Source organism: Corticium candelabrum, chromosome 17, assembly GCF_963422355.1.
Source record: "Corticium candelabrum chromosome 17, ooCorCand1.1, whole genome shotgun sequence".
Lineage (NCBI taxonomy): Eukaryota > Metazoa > Porifera > Homoscleromorpha > Homosclerophorida > Plakinidae > Corticium > Corticium candelabrum.
The window spans coordinates 3,169,834-3,187,001 of NC_085101.1; the positions used below are offsets into that span (position 1 = coordinate 3,169,834).

General features: G+C 38.7%; 1 protein-coding gene and 1 long non-coding RNA gene across 2 annotated transcripts; one reads left to right on the plus strand and one right to left on the minus strand.

Annotated features, from left to right (window-relative positions):
- Window positions 1-751: 751 nt before the first annotated feature.
- LOC134193445 (synapse differentiation-inducing gene protein 1-like) lies at window positions 752-1,774 on the minus strand. Its single transcript, XM_062662277.1, has 3 exons — window positions 1,743-1,774; window positions 1,563-1,649; window positions 752-1,066 (listed from the first exon to the last, which is right to left on the minus strand). Exons 1-3 carry the CDS (start codon window positions 1,767-1,769, stop codon window positions 926-928), a joined length of 255 nt encoding a protein of 84 aa, XP_062518261.1. The 5' UTR covers window positions 1,770-1,774; the 3' UTR covers window positions 752-925.
- An 8,141-nt stretch (window positions 1,775-9,915) lies between these two features.
- On the plus strand, window positions 9,916-11,045 carry LOC134193545 (uncharacterized). Its single transcript, XR_009972089.1, has 3 exons — window positions 9,916-10,018; window positions 10,810-10,862; window positions 11,004-11,045. It is a non-coding gene; the product is annotated as an uncharacterized LOC134193545 (long non-coding RNA).
- Window positions 11,046-17,168: the final 6,123 nt, after the last annotated feature.

The following is a 17,168-nucleotide window of genomic DNA, read 5'->3' on the forward strand; positions in this document are numbered from 1 at the left end:
TAGTCTTTCGGTTGGATTACTTTCTAGCGATCACAAGAAATTGATACACTAAACGAGACTATAACAATTCGATTTAACTAACCTGATCAATAACCGTTGCAACTTGTGGTCGGTACATGTACTGCACGTAATTTTGGCGGGGAAAAGAAATGTTAGCTGGTGGCGTATACACGCTGCCATGATCAATAGACTGGGAAGGAACATCGGCCATCCTGCTATTACTGAGTGGGATTGCGCAAGTCTGAGATGTATCACTTGCTTTACAATGTTGATTAAGAATACATACATGAGCCGATATTTTTGTCGATCAATTTTAAATGTGTGTGTGTGTGTGCGTGTATGTATGTGTGTGTGTGTGTGTGTGTGTGTGTGTGTGTGTGTGTGTGTGTGTGTGTGTTTGTTTGTGTGTGTAAGTTAAATTAGCGATAGCGAGCACGCACATAGCGCGCAACACGCACGCAAGCAAGCATGACCTCAACAATGTATGCGCACACACACACACACACACACACACACACACACACACACACACACACACACATATACACACACACACACACACACACACACACACACACACACACACACACACACACACACAAACACACACACACACACACACACACACACACACACACATAAATACACACACAACTAACACGAGGGTAGCTATTAAACGCTAGTTTGTTGTATGGAGAGAGAACACTTGTTTGCAACTGAGTGATACCGCAATATTTCACAAATTGTACTATTTGATTGGTAAGCTGATTACTATATGTTTACAGTAAAGTTACTGCTAAAAAGCAGATATATATGCAAAACATATTTCAGACTTTGGTAGATACGGTATACTCTAGACTCAAAAGTAAATCACGCAATATCAACTAGAATAAAACTTTGCCTTGCAGTTCAACAATTCGAGTGTTCAGGCTGCTAATAATACCACAAGCACAAGGATTCCAATAGTGACAAAACCGACAATAACTGACACTACGTTCAGTATACGGACAATACGAGATGCTCGCTGCGCTTGAGTTTGGTCACCAAGCAAATTGGCCTCGCGAACCTGAAAAATTGAAAATACCGCCTAGAGAGCTACAACTCATTACATACAGAAACGTGAAGAATAGACGTAGATAGTGCACACAACAAAGACAGAGGCAGGCCCGTAGTCACTCATAGAATTGGCTGGATTCAACTCCACTACTTTTCAAAATTTGTACTATCGTCAGTCTTTGATTTCTAGGACTTCCGAAATAAGTAATACCCGATTATATAATATTTTATATATTTACCTTTTTGATGACGTTACTACAGTCCATCGTCAAGGCATTCAGAATAGCATAACTTAGTGTCTAGTTCTATTTACAATTTGTCGCAAAACTTAGTACTAAGCACGACCATTTCTTTAAGTAATTAAAATTAATTTTCAACTCTACTACATTATGACTACAGGCCTGATAGAGAAACAGTCGGGATGACGTGCAGGTAAAGGGCCTGGCCTATTTCCATGCATCACTCACTCACAAAAGTATGCTAAAAATAGATGTTGATATCATTACCTTCAGTGAGTAAAAGAAAGCAAATAGCCCAATTGGAAAGCAGCAATACATCATGGTAAACAGAGACAGTGACAGATAGTCTCTCACCTAGAGATCAGAAACACGTTGTCCGGTACGTAGTATTAGAGTCTAAATATAGCAACATCTGAACCTGACGGCGGACGGTCGGTAGTTCTTTACCTGGGATGACAGGCTGCGAGAAAGCATCGAAATCGTCTATTGGTGGCTGAGATGTGATGGGCTGTAAGTCGATAGACTCGGACAGCTTCGTCATCGCGCTGAACAACTGACTGCGCAATCAATAAACCCGTGCACATCCTGGTCGTTGTCTAGGTGTGACTTTCAGGAAAACCTCAAAGGGCGAATTTGTCCGGTGTAGTAGCGGATTTGTTCCGACGTACGGTGCGCCGCAAATTTGTTTCGGGTGGCTTCTATTTGCGTTATGGAGCCACACCGTACAAATAAAAACACATAACGCGTGCATTAAAGGTAACACTCTAGTCAGGACCCCCTTCCAGCGATTTCTCTCCGTTGTTAACAATGGCTGCGATGAATAGGATTGACACTAAAACAGTGCACAATGCGATGTAGAACCTGTCATAGATTCAACCTGTTCAACAACGATGTTAAACAGATGAATGTTGCTTGCAACCATCACCTGTTGAAAGGTTTAAATGTAGTCTGCATTACTCAGTTGACTTCTTTGTATTTGGAACTTACTAAATCAATAATTATTGTTTTTGGGTTTTACCAAATTTACCCAGCATACTGTAATTTTTTACATTGAAATGACATACTCAAATGCTAACATGGTCTAATACAATGCCACTCTAGGAAACTACTAATATGTTACGCGATCATAAGTATCTTGATGTTTGTGTGTGTGTGTGTGTGTGTGTGTTTGTCTGTTTGTGCGTGTGTGTGTGTGTGTGTGTGTGTGTGTGTGTGTGTGTGTGTGTGTGTGTGTGTGTGTGTGGCAAAGACAACAACAACAATTACAGAAAAGTTTATAGTATGGACTTTACAGAATAAAAATTTACAAACCAGACATATATACATACATACTTTTTTCTGTTTTATTAAAGTCGTGACAACTTTATATCCATTTGTGTATTTAGCAAAAGAGTCGCTCCGTCTCCAACAAACAACTACAAGCAATTTTTAAAACTAATTGAGTTTCAAACTATATTTACAATAAACTACTAAATACAACTTTTTACATGCAGTCATGTACAAACGTACATATACACACCTGCATACAGACAGATATACAGGCAGATGAGCATGCATACATACGTACATACAAACTGACACAGACAATAGACAGTGTAATTACAGTCTTATGACAAGTCGATATCTACCTATGAGTAAACTCATCAAGGAGACTCTAGCCACATTTTAGGCGTCAAGCTGTAAGATTTTATATAAACACATTTATTGTGGTGTACAGTAGTAATATCTACATTGTCACAGCAATAAAAGACCGACTCTCAGACTCAGTACTGCACCTGTATACCTCTAGAGACTAGTTCCTGCTAGAGACGTCTATGAATAGACAAAATTACCATTCTGTGGTCTTTTTCGTGTTCTTTTAGTAATGCGTCAGAAATAAACAAGCGTTTACATAGTAGACGTTTACAGAAGAACATTGCTAGTCCGTCTTCCATAACTGAGTCACAAAGTCTTAGATAGATTTCAAAAGAAAACACTCATAGTGTGCGATAATCACTTTTATATTATTGTTTGCGTACCGGTAAGTCTCCTACGCACGCAAAGACAAGCGGCCAGTGACTTCTACGCGAAGTAGTTTGGCGGCAAGGGTTGAATTGCGCGCGCATTGTCCTGATACGCCCACTAGCTACATCTGATCACTCGCGCTACAATATCGGTAACGCACACTAAGAGTCCATGGTGACATTTAACGGACATCAATGTAAACCTAGCCTCGTACCAGACCCTCTCGCGCCGTCGTGCCCGGTTCCCGTATAACACGACAACGCCGGAGCAGCAGATTAGGTCCGGTCGTCAAATAGATCTGCTTGCTAATGGACTTCTACCGAAAGACATTCTGCGCTAGCACATCGCGCCTACATCGGATCATTTCTCTTCTCGGATTAGGTCCTAGCGCAGTAGCGGATTTAGCGCTAACGCATAGTCAGAGCTTTGCGGTTCCGCGCACAGTCTCTTCCTCGGATTCCCTGCAGTGATCGAACTAGATTTGGATCACATGGACTGTGCTAGGGATGCGTCTGTTGATTGCCTGAGACATGGAACGTGAACGCAGGTGCTTCTATTCAGGATGGGGTCGACGTCATAGCGACCAGATGATAGCAAAGAAATTTTTTGAAACGTCGTTGGCACAAAGTGCCGTGTGCGTGTGTGTGTGTGTGTGTGTGTGTGTGTGTGTGTGTGTGTGTGTGTGTGTGTGTGTGTGTGTGGCACTGTGTGTGTGTGTGGCACTGTGTGCATGGTGTTGCAGAATTGTTCTACTTCCATGTTGCTCGTCATTTTGTTTTAAAGTTTGATCATGCATGGTATGATTTAGCAGCAGAGAGAAATTCCAAGAGAAGGACAAAGTGCAGATATTGTGCAATTTTCCAATACAAACAGAACGAAAAGTAGAATTCAACTGAACAGATATTTAGCAAACAAGAGTAGAAAGAATGATTTATTGAGGTTTCTGTTCTCCATGACTCAAATGTTTAACATGACTTCAATGTTTTAGGAACTATGCTGACTGCTGCTAAAAAACATGGATACTTTATCTAAGTTGCATGACCATCCAGTAGGTTATATAGTAACACAATTGGTTCCGTTCAATTGATTGATTAGCTGTTATAGCTATATTATGTGTGTGAATTGAAATAAATGATGATTGTATTTGTACAGGTACAGTGTACTGACCTTTCACTGAGCCCTGTTCTACTATATACATAACACGTATACTAAAACACTCTAATGAAAATTATGCTCTTGACTAAATACTCTAATTAGTATACATAATAGACAAATGTCACTAAAATAAACAAACATGCAGGTCAAGGTTAATTTAGAAAATGTCGATATACAAGTTTGAATGTCTATAAGAGACTTGCGCTCACCAAGAACACTGGCAGATCGACTATTGATTGATTAATTGATTCCATAGTTGGGCTAGAGGTTAGAGTTTTGTTCTCTCTCTATTCCCGGACGTATTCACAAGCGAAACGATGTCCGGTTGCAGGAATCCTGTGAGTTACGAAGAAGCCTCTCGCTATTTGACAGACCCTGAAGATGGGATGTATGTAGAAGGAGTGACAGAAAGCAGGAAGAGGGTCATTATGGAAGGTTTACACAAGCTCGGATATCTATGCAGCACGGTATCCTGTGGTACAACGAAGAGAAAGAAAACAGTAAACGACAATGGATTGCAAACTTTGAAAGACAACAACAGATCTTGCAGTCAATTCATGATGACACTCTAGGCGGCTGTCACCTTGGGAGAGACAAGACTCGAGAAAAATATCAAAAAGGTATTTTTGGCATGGTATGGTAGAGGACGTGCATTGCTATATCAAAACATGTGCAACGTGTCACAAAGTATGGCGTTTAATTATATTAAATAGAATGACATAGAAATAAAGTAGAAATAAATCTAAATCTAGGAAATTATTATGATACAAAGCGTTTGAATTAATTAGTCGATCAATTACAAGGATTGTTAAATATTCAATGACTATAACGTGGAATTTATAATAATTTGACAAAATAGAAATGACTGTTAATGTACTTGTTTTCATTGTTAGTCATTGAGACGTGTGATCTAGGCAAATATGAAGTCTAGGAAGACGTTGTCAGAACTCAAATCAATCAAAATGCAGAGACCATGGCATAGAATTGGGATTGATCTTGTTGGTCCACTGCTTGTTACTAATTTTGGTCACAAGTGAGGTTTTATGAATTCAGCATGTGTGCATACAGGTTGCAATTGTATCCAATGACAATACACACTTGTCTATACATATCTAAAGATACTATATGCACTACATACAAAATTGCATGAATTAATACATACCGCATTATAACACGCATACTTATACAGACATACATAAAAACAGACTATCAAACAATACGAACAGACACGCAGACAGACAGACAGACAGACAGGCAGGCAGGCAGACAGGCAGACAGGTAGACAGATAGACGGACGGACGGACGGACGGACAGACAGACAGACAGACAGACAGAATCAAGTTTATTGTCAACAATCTTCACTACTACAAACAGTTATTGTTAAAATGAAATGTTCTACTTGTAGTCCGAGACTATTGCTAATGAGTAAAACACTGAATGTCTCTATCTACTCCCAGACAGACAGACAGACAGACAGACAGACAGACAGACAGACAGACAGACAGACAGACAGATATCAGACACTCTCATGTCGGACACTAGCATAGTTGTTTTCATTTCAATGTCATGTAGAGTTAAAGTTCTTTATCAATAGCGAAACATCTTTGACGGACAGACAGGCAGACAGACAGACAGACAGACAGACAGACAGACACAGACACAGACAGATATATTAACTGATAAATATTGGTTATCATGAAGCTTATATAGAAAGTAAGAACAAATTAATATGGAGTTTGTTCTGTTAAGTATAAACCAATATCATTAAATATCTTACTTTAAGCATGCTTGTTTTATACAACTAGTTCTATATAAACAAAAGTATTGAAATGTGAAACTTAGTAGATTTGTACACCTATTTTTGTATTAGGTATATTCTGACTTGCATTGACTACTACACCAAATGGGCAGAGGCTGGTGCTCTGTGTACTAAATCTGCATCCGGAGTAGCTCAATTTCTTGCTACATTGCTCTGTCGGCACGTACTGCCTGTTCACATAATGTCTGACCAAAAAAGAGAGTTTGCAAACAGTCTGAATGGAGTTGTTCAAGCTGACTCGAGTAAATCACATTATATCTACAGCCTATCATCCACAAACAAATGGCCTTGTTGAAAAGTTCAATGAAACTCTGCAGAGGTCACTTCTGAAAATTGTTAGAGAGACAGTCAAAGCGACTGCTGAAAGTATTTGGAACAAGTTGTTTTTGCCTACAATAGCAGTAAGTACTTTCCATTCTTTTTGCTCTATGGTCAAGAGACAAGATTTTCAGTTGATGTATTTACAGAGAAAAAAGGTTAGTTACACACTCTTTCTACTATATACGTGCTTTCCCTACTATCTTGCTGCAAGAAAATGCTTTTGAATGATTAGTAGTTATAACTTGGGAATACAGTTTTATTGTATTTATTAAAAAATTTGTTATGTTAGTGTGTTTGTTTGTCTGCCTCATCTCCCCTCTCTCCCTCCCTCCCTCCCTCCCTCCCTCCCTCTCCTCTCTCTCTCTCTCTCTCTCTCTCTCTCTCTCTCACACACACACACACACACACACACACACACACTATGGTAGATTTATTGTCTAGAAAACTTGACTGATGATACACGTACAATTTATCTATCTGCCGAGGATCTTGTTGCAGCAATTGAGGAAATGGTCCTGCTGAGAAAGACAATAGATATAGAAGTCAAGAAAACATATCAGTGGCACAACAACGTCAGGAAGCTCAGTATGATGCCAGACACAGAAAAGGCGAGTACAAAGTAAATGTTCTTACTCTTTCAAAACTATGCAATCCCACCAATGTTTGTTGTGGATATATGTATGTAAGATTGGAGACATGGTACTAAGAAGTATGAAGAAACTCTCTTGCCAAGGAAGCAAAACAGAAGAAGCATGGTCATGACCATACGAAATCACTGAGAAGAATGGCAACCATACCTATTATTTGAAAAGGAGTGGTGATGTTAATGCCAACTATACCCTCTACTGCTCTACAAGACTCAAACCATATAATGTACGACAGCAATCAGGTAGAAGGAGTGTTAAAACAGAAGACAGACACCAAGACTCGGTAAGTTTGTTTACACTTGTCTGGTTGTGATTTGATCTTAATTCAAGCACTCCAGTAAGTCGACAGGCCTATTCAAGTTTAGCTACAATCGTCGAATGCAACAGAATCCTTAGATAAGGCTTCACCGCTACCTTGTGGAAATGGAACATTAGACAATATCTCACAACGATTCTTCTATCAGATTTCTATTAGATTACAATTGTTCTGCTTATGTTGCTGCAGTTAGAATTTTAGCTTTGTACCTTATATGTGTTTCAGATGATCATAAAGCAAAAGCACCAAGGAGCTACGTTAAAGTCACGCTAGGCTGCAATCTTCAATGGAGCCATCCTTCTGAGGACCTGTTGGACTGAGAACGATTGCAGTGCCGCGTGGCCTCCCTGGGATTCAGAGCATACGATGTACTTGGAGATTACTAGATGTGGTGCGATAGCTCAGTTGGTTAGAGTTATCATATGACGTGTTCACATCCGGGACCTTAAATGGTTGCAGGTTCAAGAAGCTAACACACATTTGCTTCTCTCAACACAGGGGTCGACTAGCCACTAGAGTCCTGGTGAGACTTCGGGTGTTCACACCACAGTTGGCTTTACAAGTCAGTGATATGGATTCTGCGAGTGATTGGCCCTGCTCAAGGAGTTTGCTAGCACAGACCCACAGTTTTCCGAGTAGCTCACTGGGCCCAGCTTAGCCGCTGGGGGTCTGTCCTCTGAGAGGCAGCTCTTAATATTTAGGATTTAGGATATGTATACAGTAAAGTTATTGCTAAAATCAGATATAACTGCAAAACTTACATATATCTATATATCTATATATCTATATATCTATATATCTATATATATATATATATATATATATATATATATATATATATATATATATATATATATCAGATTTTGTTAGCTATACTCTAAACTCAACAGTAAATTACATAATCTCAACGAGAATGGAGCTTTCCATTCCAATTCAACAACTCGAGTATTCACTCGCGCAAGCTATCACTGAAAACATAATGACTACGACAGTGATCCCAGCGAAAATAACTGCCAAGACGTTCAGTACACAGGCAATACGAGATGCTCGCTGCGCTCGAGTTTGGTCACCAACCAAATTGGCCTCGCGAACCTAGAAAATTGAAAAACCGTCTAGAGAGCTACAAAGTCACTACATACAAAAACGCGAAAGAATAGACGTAGATGGCGCGCACAACAAAGACGTAGGCAGGCCTGTAGTCACTCGTAGAATTGGCTGGGTTTCAACTCCACTACTTTTTAAAATTTGTACTTTCGTCAGTCTTTGATTTCTACGACTTCCGAAATAAGGAATACCTAAATAAAATATTTTATATATTTAGTTTTTGTTGACGTCACTACAGTCCATCGTCAAGGCATTCAGAATAGCATAGTTTAGTGTCTAGTTCTATTTACGACTTGTTGCAAAACTTAGTGCTAAGCACGATCAATTCACTAAGTAAATAATATTAATTTTCAACTCTACTACTTTATGACTACAGGCCTAATAGAGATAACAGTAGGGATGACGTGTGGGTAAGAGGCGTGGCTTATTTCCCCGCATCACTCACTCAAAAAATTAATGCTAAAAATAGATTTTGATATCGTTACCCTAATTGAGTACAGGAGAGCACATAGCCCAATTGGAAAGAAGCAGTACATCATGGTACACAGAGACAGTGGCAGATAGTCTGTCACCTATAGATCAGAAACACGTTGTCGGGTTACGTAATAGTAGTCTATATATAGCAACATCTGAACCTGTCTGGGGACGGTAGTTGGTACTTCTGGATAACCAGGGGAGACATGTTGGGAGGAATCATCGAGATCGTGGTTCGGTGGCTGAGATATGATTGGCTGTAACTCGATAGAATTGGAAAGCTCTGCCATCGCTCTGAACAATTACTGCGCAATAGACTCGTGCACATACTGGACTTTGTCTACTTATGACGTCATGCACAAGCTGTTTGCGCGAGTGCAACCTAGAACTAGTTACAAAACAACCACGTCGCGTCGCGTCAAAGGAGTCCGTTTCCGACATAGGATTTGCTTTTATTCAGACGCGACGCGACGCTACTCGACGCGACGCTACCCGACGCGAAGCGACGCGAAGTTACGTGTGTTCTTTTGTCTAGACCGGTTGCAGAAGGCGTAAACTTACTCACGTGCGCACGTACTGAAGGACATTTGAGTCTTTATGATTGCAATGAAAACCTAGCCTCGTACCCAGGCCCTCTTGCGCGAAAGAGGGCTTGGGTACGAGGCTAATCAAAACAAAACGATGCCCGTTAAATGTCACCATGGACTCTTAGTGTGCTTTACATAGCACGTGTTCATAGTGTACCTTTACGTTGTAGCGCGCTTCACATCGCACTGAGTGTACATACAGCATCATGCATGGTGTACAGTGCTGTACACGTACACCTAAGTTCGTTGGCGTCGGAGGTCTTTCTGCTATTATCAACTTTTGAAGCGAGTTGCGTGTAAGTTTAGCTAGCATAGGGATTGTGCATGTAAACATCTAATACAAAGTATACTCTGGTAGCAGCCAAGCTAACTGTTATTTTGTGTGCGTACGTGTGTGCGTGTGTGTGATGTTTTAGATGTCTCAAATGTTTACAAATAATAAATAAATAGCAAATAGAATGTGTATTCTGTTGATAAATTGGAGAGGATTGAAATACTGTGGAACAAACACAGTAAACTACTATTCAACTAGATAACTAGATGTTACACAGGAATGCTGATGTATTAATTAAACCACATTATACAAACTGATTGTTTCCTCGTTTTTCCATCTGCTTTCGCATTTCTTTTGTTATCCAATCAATCTTTGTTCCTTTGCCAACTTGCACACAATGAGGGGTAGGAACAGGTCTTCTGATCACTGTAGATGTGTCGCCAGTCAGTTCATGAGTATAATCAATTACCTACAGTTACATGAACGTAAGTTATGAAGAAGTCTTCTTTATGTAGTGAGGTATTGTTGCTTACAGCAGCGGGACTAGCTCTTGCATAAGTATGATCAGACACCTGTAATGTAATGAACAGGTGCTATCTTTCAAATTGGTTTGTTGAAAGAAACAAACTGTAGATGTACAATGCCCACCATGGAACATTCAGATGCTTCAGGTTCATCATCAGTCAACATGTGGAAATGGTCTGTGTCCTGTCAACAGGTCTTTTATTGCAATGTCATGAAACGTCATTAATTAGAACTAACTATGAAACTTACCCTATGGACAATATCTTTTATCCTTTTGGTTTCTTGCAGGTCTGGAGCTCTAAGTTGACAAACATACAAGTTGGCTATATGTGAAACACCTCGTAAGGCAAGCTCTGATACTATAACACATCTGTCTTTCGTTTTCTACCTTTCTTTGCTGACACTCTGTAAAATCCTTTGACTTGCTGTTCATTCTTCTTTCCTGGAGCCACTTTTTTTTGTTTTCTTGTACATTGCTGCAGATGGTGTATGCTGATCAAGTCTGCTTGTTAATTCTGCTTTTTGAGGTGAGACAGTACATTTGGCAAATACAATAATGTTAAAATTGCCTTATTCAATTCTTTGGCATATCGTGTGACAAGTGTTGTCACCAAATTGAGTTGTGTTGCACTTGCTGCAAAGCATAACATCTCGTTAGTCTCTTTATAGTGTTGTTTATCTATCTGTCTGCCAAGTAATATTATGATAATTCCTTATTTCACTACTAGGACATCTAAACTACATAGTCCAAAGATCATCTGCTTGTGTATGTCAGTTGGTTTACAATAAACAATTGCATCTAACTTTTTATTAAAAAATATGGGTAAGTCGCTTCAATACTGGATCAATTGTCAGAGCCAATTACAACTGGTCAGACATTGAATGTTTTTTTAATTAGTTGAATTAATGGTCAGGATGTTTGTGTAGCTTTGTTGAAAATTTGATAGCTGTTTGAAAAGTGAATTCTGACTTTTTGGTTTTACTTGGAATAGAATAGATAATCTATTCTTGACTGTTATTATTAGTAAAGTTCAGCTAGAATTTTTCTAATGTGAAATTCGGCTGATCACATTGAAATGGCTTACCTTAAATAATAATTATTTTAGCACCCTAGCTTCGTCTGTGCCAATCACTGTCCAGTATTCGCTTACAATATGTGACATATCCCACTTCCGCTACATATTAACCGGTCAATAAATCGGGCCGTATAACTGCCTGGGCTGCTGGCTTATCAAGATGTGAATTGTTTGTGCAAGGATATCATCGCCTCATCTGGGTGCTACAAGTCGGTTATAGACCTTTTGGCAAGTGTATAAACGAATACACCCCGCTGCGTCCAGCTCGTTAGCACTCGGGCTTCGCCCTCGTGCCAACGTGGGCGGAGCGGGGTATATTTCGTTTATACACTCGCCACCGGTCTATAACCTATACTTACAAGTAGCCCTGATATTATTCAGATTATTAGTAATTTATACTACTGTCAGATCAATAAATTATTAATTGTTTGACTGTTGACTACATGTCACTATAACAAGGTTATATGGCAATAAAAAATAATTGTTTCTGCTGTTTCATTCTAGTAATTGTGGTCACCTTTGGAAGATATTTGTGGGTCTTCTGCTGGTACAGAAAGAACCGTTGGGTTTTGACTATTGACCTGAACTTGAGGATGGCTGTTTGGATGATTGGCTTCACAATCATTCTCTGCAGTGTCTTCATCAGGATCTGTAGAATGGCTGGTAGATATGGCACATACTTTATGAATATGTTTACATAGATGACTAGTAGCAAAGTCAAAGCAACTGCATTCGTACATATCCCGACAGCATCCATACACGGGGCAATTGAAGGAGGTGCAATGAGACTGAGGACATGCTTGTCTAAGCTTCTTAATAGTGCAGATGTTCCCTGGAATTGACTGTGACCTGACTCTCCAATTACTATCGCCACAATCCTTTAGTGACATTGTAAACAATGAACTTCCACGTAATTTGCAATATGCTGTGTTTACACCTCTACATCGGTGTCACTAATCATCATTGCACGGTGATGTCGTGACTCTTCTTTTTGTGTCCAACGGTTGGCTGAATTCCAGTGCTCTTTCTTTCGAGAATCTAAGAACTCGCTTTCTTCTATTTTCAGTAGCACATTGATCAGATGGTCTATTCTCCTATTAGCTATGTTTGCAAGATATGAAAGGTGTCTTTTCAGCTTGCTATGGAAACTGTACAGATAAGAGTACAGTATATGTAGTACTCATGCTAAACATTGACAACTTTTCTAGGTTAAAGATTATCTGTAAAATGTTAGAATGCTCAGTTTCTTATGACTTACTCATTTATCTGTCAAAATAGTTTGATATTTTTAATCATGCATAGAACACACTTTTCAAAGACCATGTTTGTATCAGTGTCTGCGTGGTCAAAATTTCTGTATGCCATGGCCCACTTTTCTGAAACAGTTTCTGTTTATTGCCACTATTTGTAATGTGGTAATAACACTTGCTACCTAGTCTGCAGTTCTAATGTAGTCTCATATACTCCATAAATTTTGGTTGTTTGGTAGACCATGTTTTCATGAATGAATTTAGATATTGATGGAACTTACTTTTGTCTGTTTCATTTAGAATGATGTAGAAGCTCATATATATAGCTACTTGGTCTTCTTTGTTTTTTACTTTACAGTACAAGTTCTTGCGAATGTTTCTAAATATGTATACATAATGGTATCAAATTAGCTACATATTTTTGCTTGTGCACATAGGTCTACCTGTTAACATGCCAATTGCAAAGAAGGTGTTTGATGCCACTACCAAATACACTTTTAGCAGCAAACCACGCAGCGTTGTCTGGCACATGAAGATTTAATTAGAGTTTCTCAAAAGCAAAGTAAGCAAATCTTATTAAATTTATACACACCATCATCACTCATCAAAGTTGCAACTGTTGCATCAGGTGATGCTTTCTTGACAACTTCAAAAAAGTAGATCATGTGTGCAGTTTCCTCTTTGCTGCTGATTGCCCAAGCTACAGTTTTCCCTACAAAGTGCAAAGTTACAAGAAGTAGGAAAGAGTGTACTCTCATTTGTGGTGAGTAAACATTTATAGATAAATATTTATATCTAGATACCTTGACCGTAATCATCTCTTATCATTATTGCGATGAGCTTGTAGTCATGCTGATTTGTATTATGTGTTGAATCAACACAGACAACTTGTGCACTATGTCTCTAAAACATTTGTTTCTGATGTTTCGTTTGTATAATCAGGAGAAACGAGTCTGTAGGTAAATTAGGAAAGTTGTTATCATGCACGCCAAACTCCTTGTAGCCCAAAACTGGATTGAATTGTTCTGTGGCAAGTTTTTCAACAATTGCTTTGACAGATTGTGCATCATTAGAGTGGTTGAGCTCTGACATTGATCGTGCCAAGTTGTGAACATCCTGTCTGGTGATAAAGTGTTCTTGTTTCACAAGCTCCTTGAATGATGATCTCTCACATCTGTTGCCTATGCCACTCCATATATCTATTACAAAAAACAGCTTTAACTTAACTATCTATATCAGACCAGACAATACACCATAATGTTGCATGTTAAAGTCGACGACTTTGAAGAAAAGCCAGTCGTGTCTCAAATAGAAGCCATTGTTTTAAATATTGTCTCTGGCACGGTAGCCAGTTTGAATACAAGCCAAGGTTGATTGATGATAAGTCATTCCTACAGAATTGCACCAGTCATTCCATACTAGAATCTACAACTATTAGAGTAGTATGGTTGTTGCATAATACTTATCTAAACTTGAAGCCTGTCCTGAATAGAAGCCTGCTGGCAAACCCGGCTTTTGTAGAAATAAGCTTCAGCTTTAATATGTGACATTACAGGAATTAAAAGCTACAATCCACCATTAAGAATTATTTCGGTTGTCACACCCATTGCTAGTTTTTGTGAAACCATCTCTTTGACACTGCCTGGAATTGGTAAATACTGCATCTCTTTTTGGCTTGGGTAATGATTGGTTTGGGCACTTACATACCAAACAATTACCATTCCATATGGAAGGAATTTTGCATTTATTCTTGACAGGCACAGTTGGCATGCGTTTTGTTTCCCTGGTTTGCTTTCTTTTTTCGTCACATTCTGGTCCTTTCTCCCGTTTGGCTTTATGACTGCAGCAACAGACATAGTAGACAGTGTATGATTCTGTAATAGTGAAGTGTACTATAATGATCACAGGATGTTCAACTATAACCACAGAAGAGTGTCTAAAAACTTGTTTGCGTCCATGCAACATGTTTATTAGTTGTCTGTGTAGATTTTGTTAATCTTTCCATGCGGTAATATGTGCAAGTTTTCCTTTCTTCTGCTTCTTTCCAGGAATAGAAGTCTTCACTACTTTTAAATTCCAGTTCACGTATGCCTGTGCTCATGAACACGGAATACCAACTTGAAATGAAGTTTTGAATCTTAGCTAAAATCTGTTACTAGTACTCACCCAAGTCTAACTTGTGGTCACTTATAAGATCATCAGTAAGATTTTCATAAATTTACGTGTACATGACTTCTCTAACAATTGTGCCAAATGACCTTTGTAGTCACAGTGGTGTGCTTCTTTTTTTCTGTGCCTGTTCAGTGTTTGCTTTGATTTGAAAGTTGGGTGCATTCAGGGCAATTCATATGTGACGACGGTAAGCTTGCAGCTGTTGCAGTGCCTTGCTCATTCTACATAGGATAAGATAATAGGACTTGGTTTAGTTACTATTTGTCAACACACTAGCTCCCACTGACTGCACTGACACTAGCACCAGCATTTTAATGTTCTATTTTTTACCAAGCTTGAGGTTCAAATCAAAAGCTTGAGGTTGCCATTACAGTTAAGCATGAGCACAATCATCTTTCGATTTGCAAGGAAGTATATGTAGTAATGAGACAATTGACATTGTTTAATTAATTAAATTTGCATATAGACAGCAGAGGAAGTTGCAAGCCACCTACTAAAAGGTATATATTCTTCATAATTGTTTGTACCCCATGCAAACAGAAACTCTAGCCATTGGTAAATGTATGTACTCTTCCTACAAAACGAATCAAAGTTATGCCAGTCTAATGTAGTCTAGTCTCTCAAGAAAATACACGAATAAATCTATTAAAAAACTAACAATACAGTACAACCATGTGTGCATTAATTCAGAATTGTCTGTCTTCGCAGTATTCAGAATTTTTAAGCCGTATCATTTTCATATTAATATGAAAAGTTTCTCAAGAGGTTAGTTGAAGCATTGGCAATCAGTAGTCCCTTCTGAACCAACTTCAACTGTGTACACAGATCCAAACCATTTCAAATTGTTCATATTCGTCTTGTAGAAAAGAGTATCTATTTCAATTTACTTGTTACATACATACACAATTTTTGGTTTACTAAAACCGATTAGGGCTCTGTGTCATTCAAGGTTACACTGGAACTGAATAATAATACGAGCTCCAAGTTGCATTCTACGAAAACTCAAGCTTTGATCCACTATTTGATTAGAAGTATACTCTTAAACCCTTCTCTCTTGAACTTGGTTGACAGAAGTTGCTTGAAATGTTTGTATACAAGAAACGGCTACTCCATGTCTGTAGATATACTCTTGTACCACGTGTAATAATTTTCAGTTTGCTTCAGTCACTAATATGTTACGCGATCACAAGTATCTTGATGTTTGTTTGTGTGTGTGTGTGTGTGTGTGTGTGTGTGTGTGTGTGTGTGTGTGTGTGTGTGTGTGTGTGTGTGTGTGTGTGTGTGTGTGTGTGTGTGTGTGTGTGTGTGTGTGTGTGTGTGTGTGTGTGTGTGTGTGTGGCAAAGACAACAACAACAATTACAGAAAAGTTTACAGTATGGACTTTACAGAATAACAATTTACAAACCAGACATATATACATACATACATTTTTCTGTTTTATTAAAGTCGTGACAACTATATATCCATTTGTGTATTTAGCAAAAGAGTCGCTCCGTCTCCAACAAACAACTACAAGCAATTTTTAAAACTAATTAAGTTTCAAACTATATTTACAATAAACTACTAAATACAACTTTTTACATGCAGTCATGTACAAACGTACATATACACACCTGCATACAGACAGATATACAGGCAGATGAGCATGCATACATACGTACATACAAACTGACAACGACAAATAGACAGTGTAATTACAGTCTTATGACAAGTCGATATCTACCTATGCGTAAACTCATCAAGGAGACTCTAGTCACATTTTAGGCGTCAAGCTGTAAGATTTTATATAAACACATTTATTGTGGTGTACAGTAGTAATATCTACATTGTCACAGCAATAGAAGACCGACTCTCAAACTCAGTACTGCACTTGTATACCTCTAGAGACTAGTTCCTGCTAGAGACGTCTATGAATAGTCAAAATTACCTTTCTGTGGTCTTTTTCGTGTTCTTTTAGTAATGCGTCAGAAATAAACAAGCGTTTACATAGTGGACGTTTACAGAAGAACATTGCTAGTCCGTCTTCCATAACTGAGTCACAAAGTCTTAGATAGATTTCAAAAGAAAACACTCATAGTGTGCGATAATCACTGTTATCTTATTGTTTGCGTACCGGTAAGTCTCCTAAGCACGCAAAGACAAGCGGCC

What these genes read in the sequence shown, in the direction of transcription:
- LOC134193445 (XM_062662277.1), bottom strand. Translation starts at nt 1,769, where the DNA reads ATGCTTTCTCGCAGCCTGTCATCCCAG. An exon ending in CTCGCAGCCTGTCATCCCAG is followed by an intron (nt 1,650 to 1,742) that starts GTAAAGAACTAC and finishes TCTGATCTCTAG; the next exon opens with GTGAGAGACTATCTGTCACT. An exon ending in CTTTCTTTTACTCACTGAAG is followed by an intron (nt 1,067 to 1,562) that starts GTAATGATATCA and finishes TCAATTTTTCAG; the next exon opens with GTTCGCGAGGCCAATTTGCT.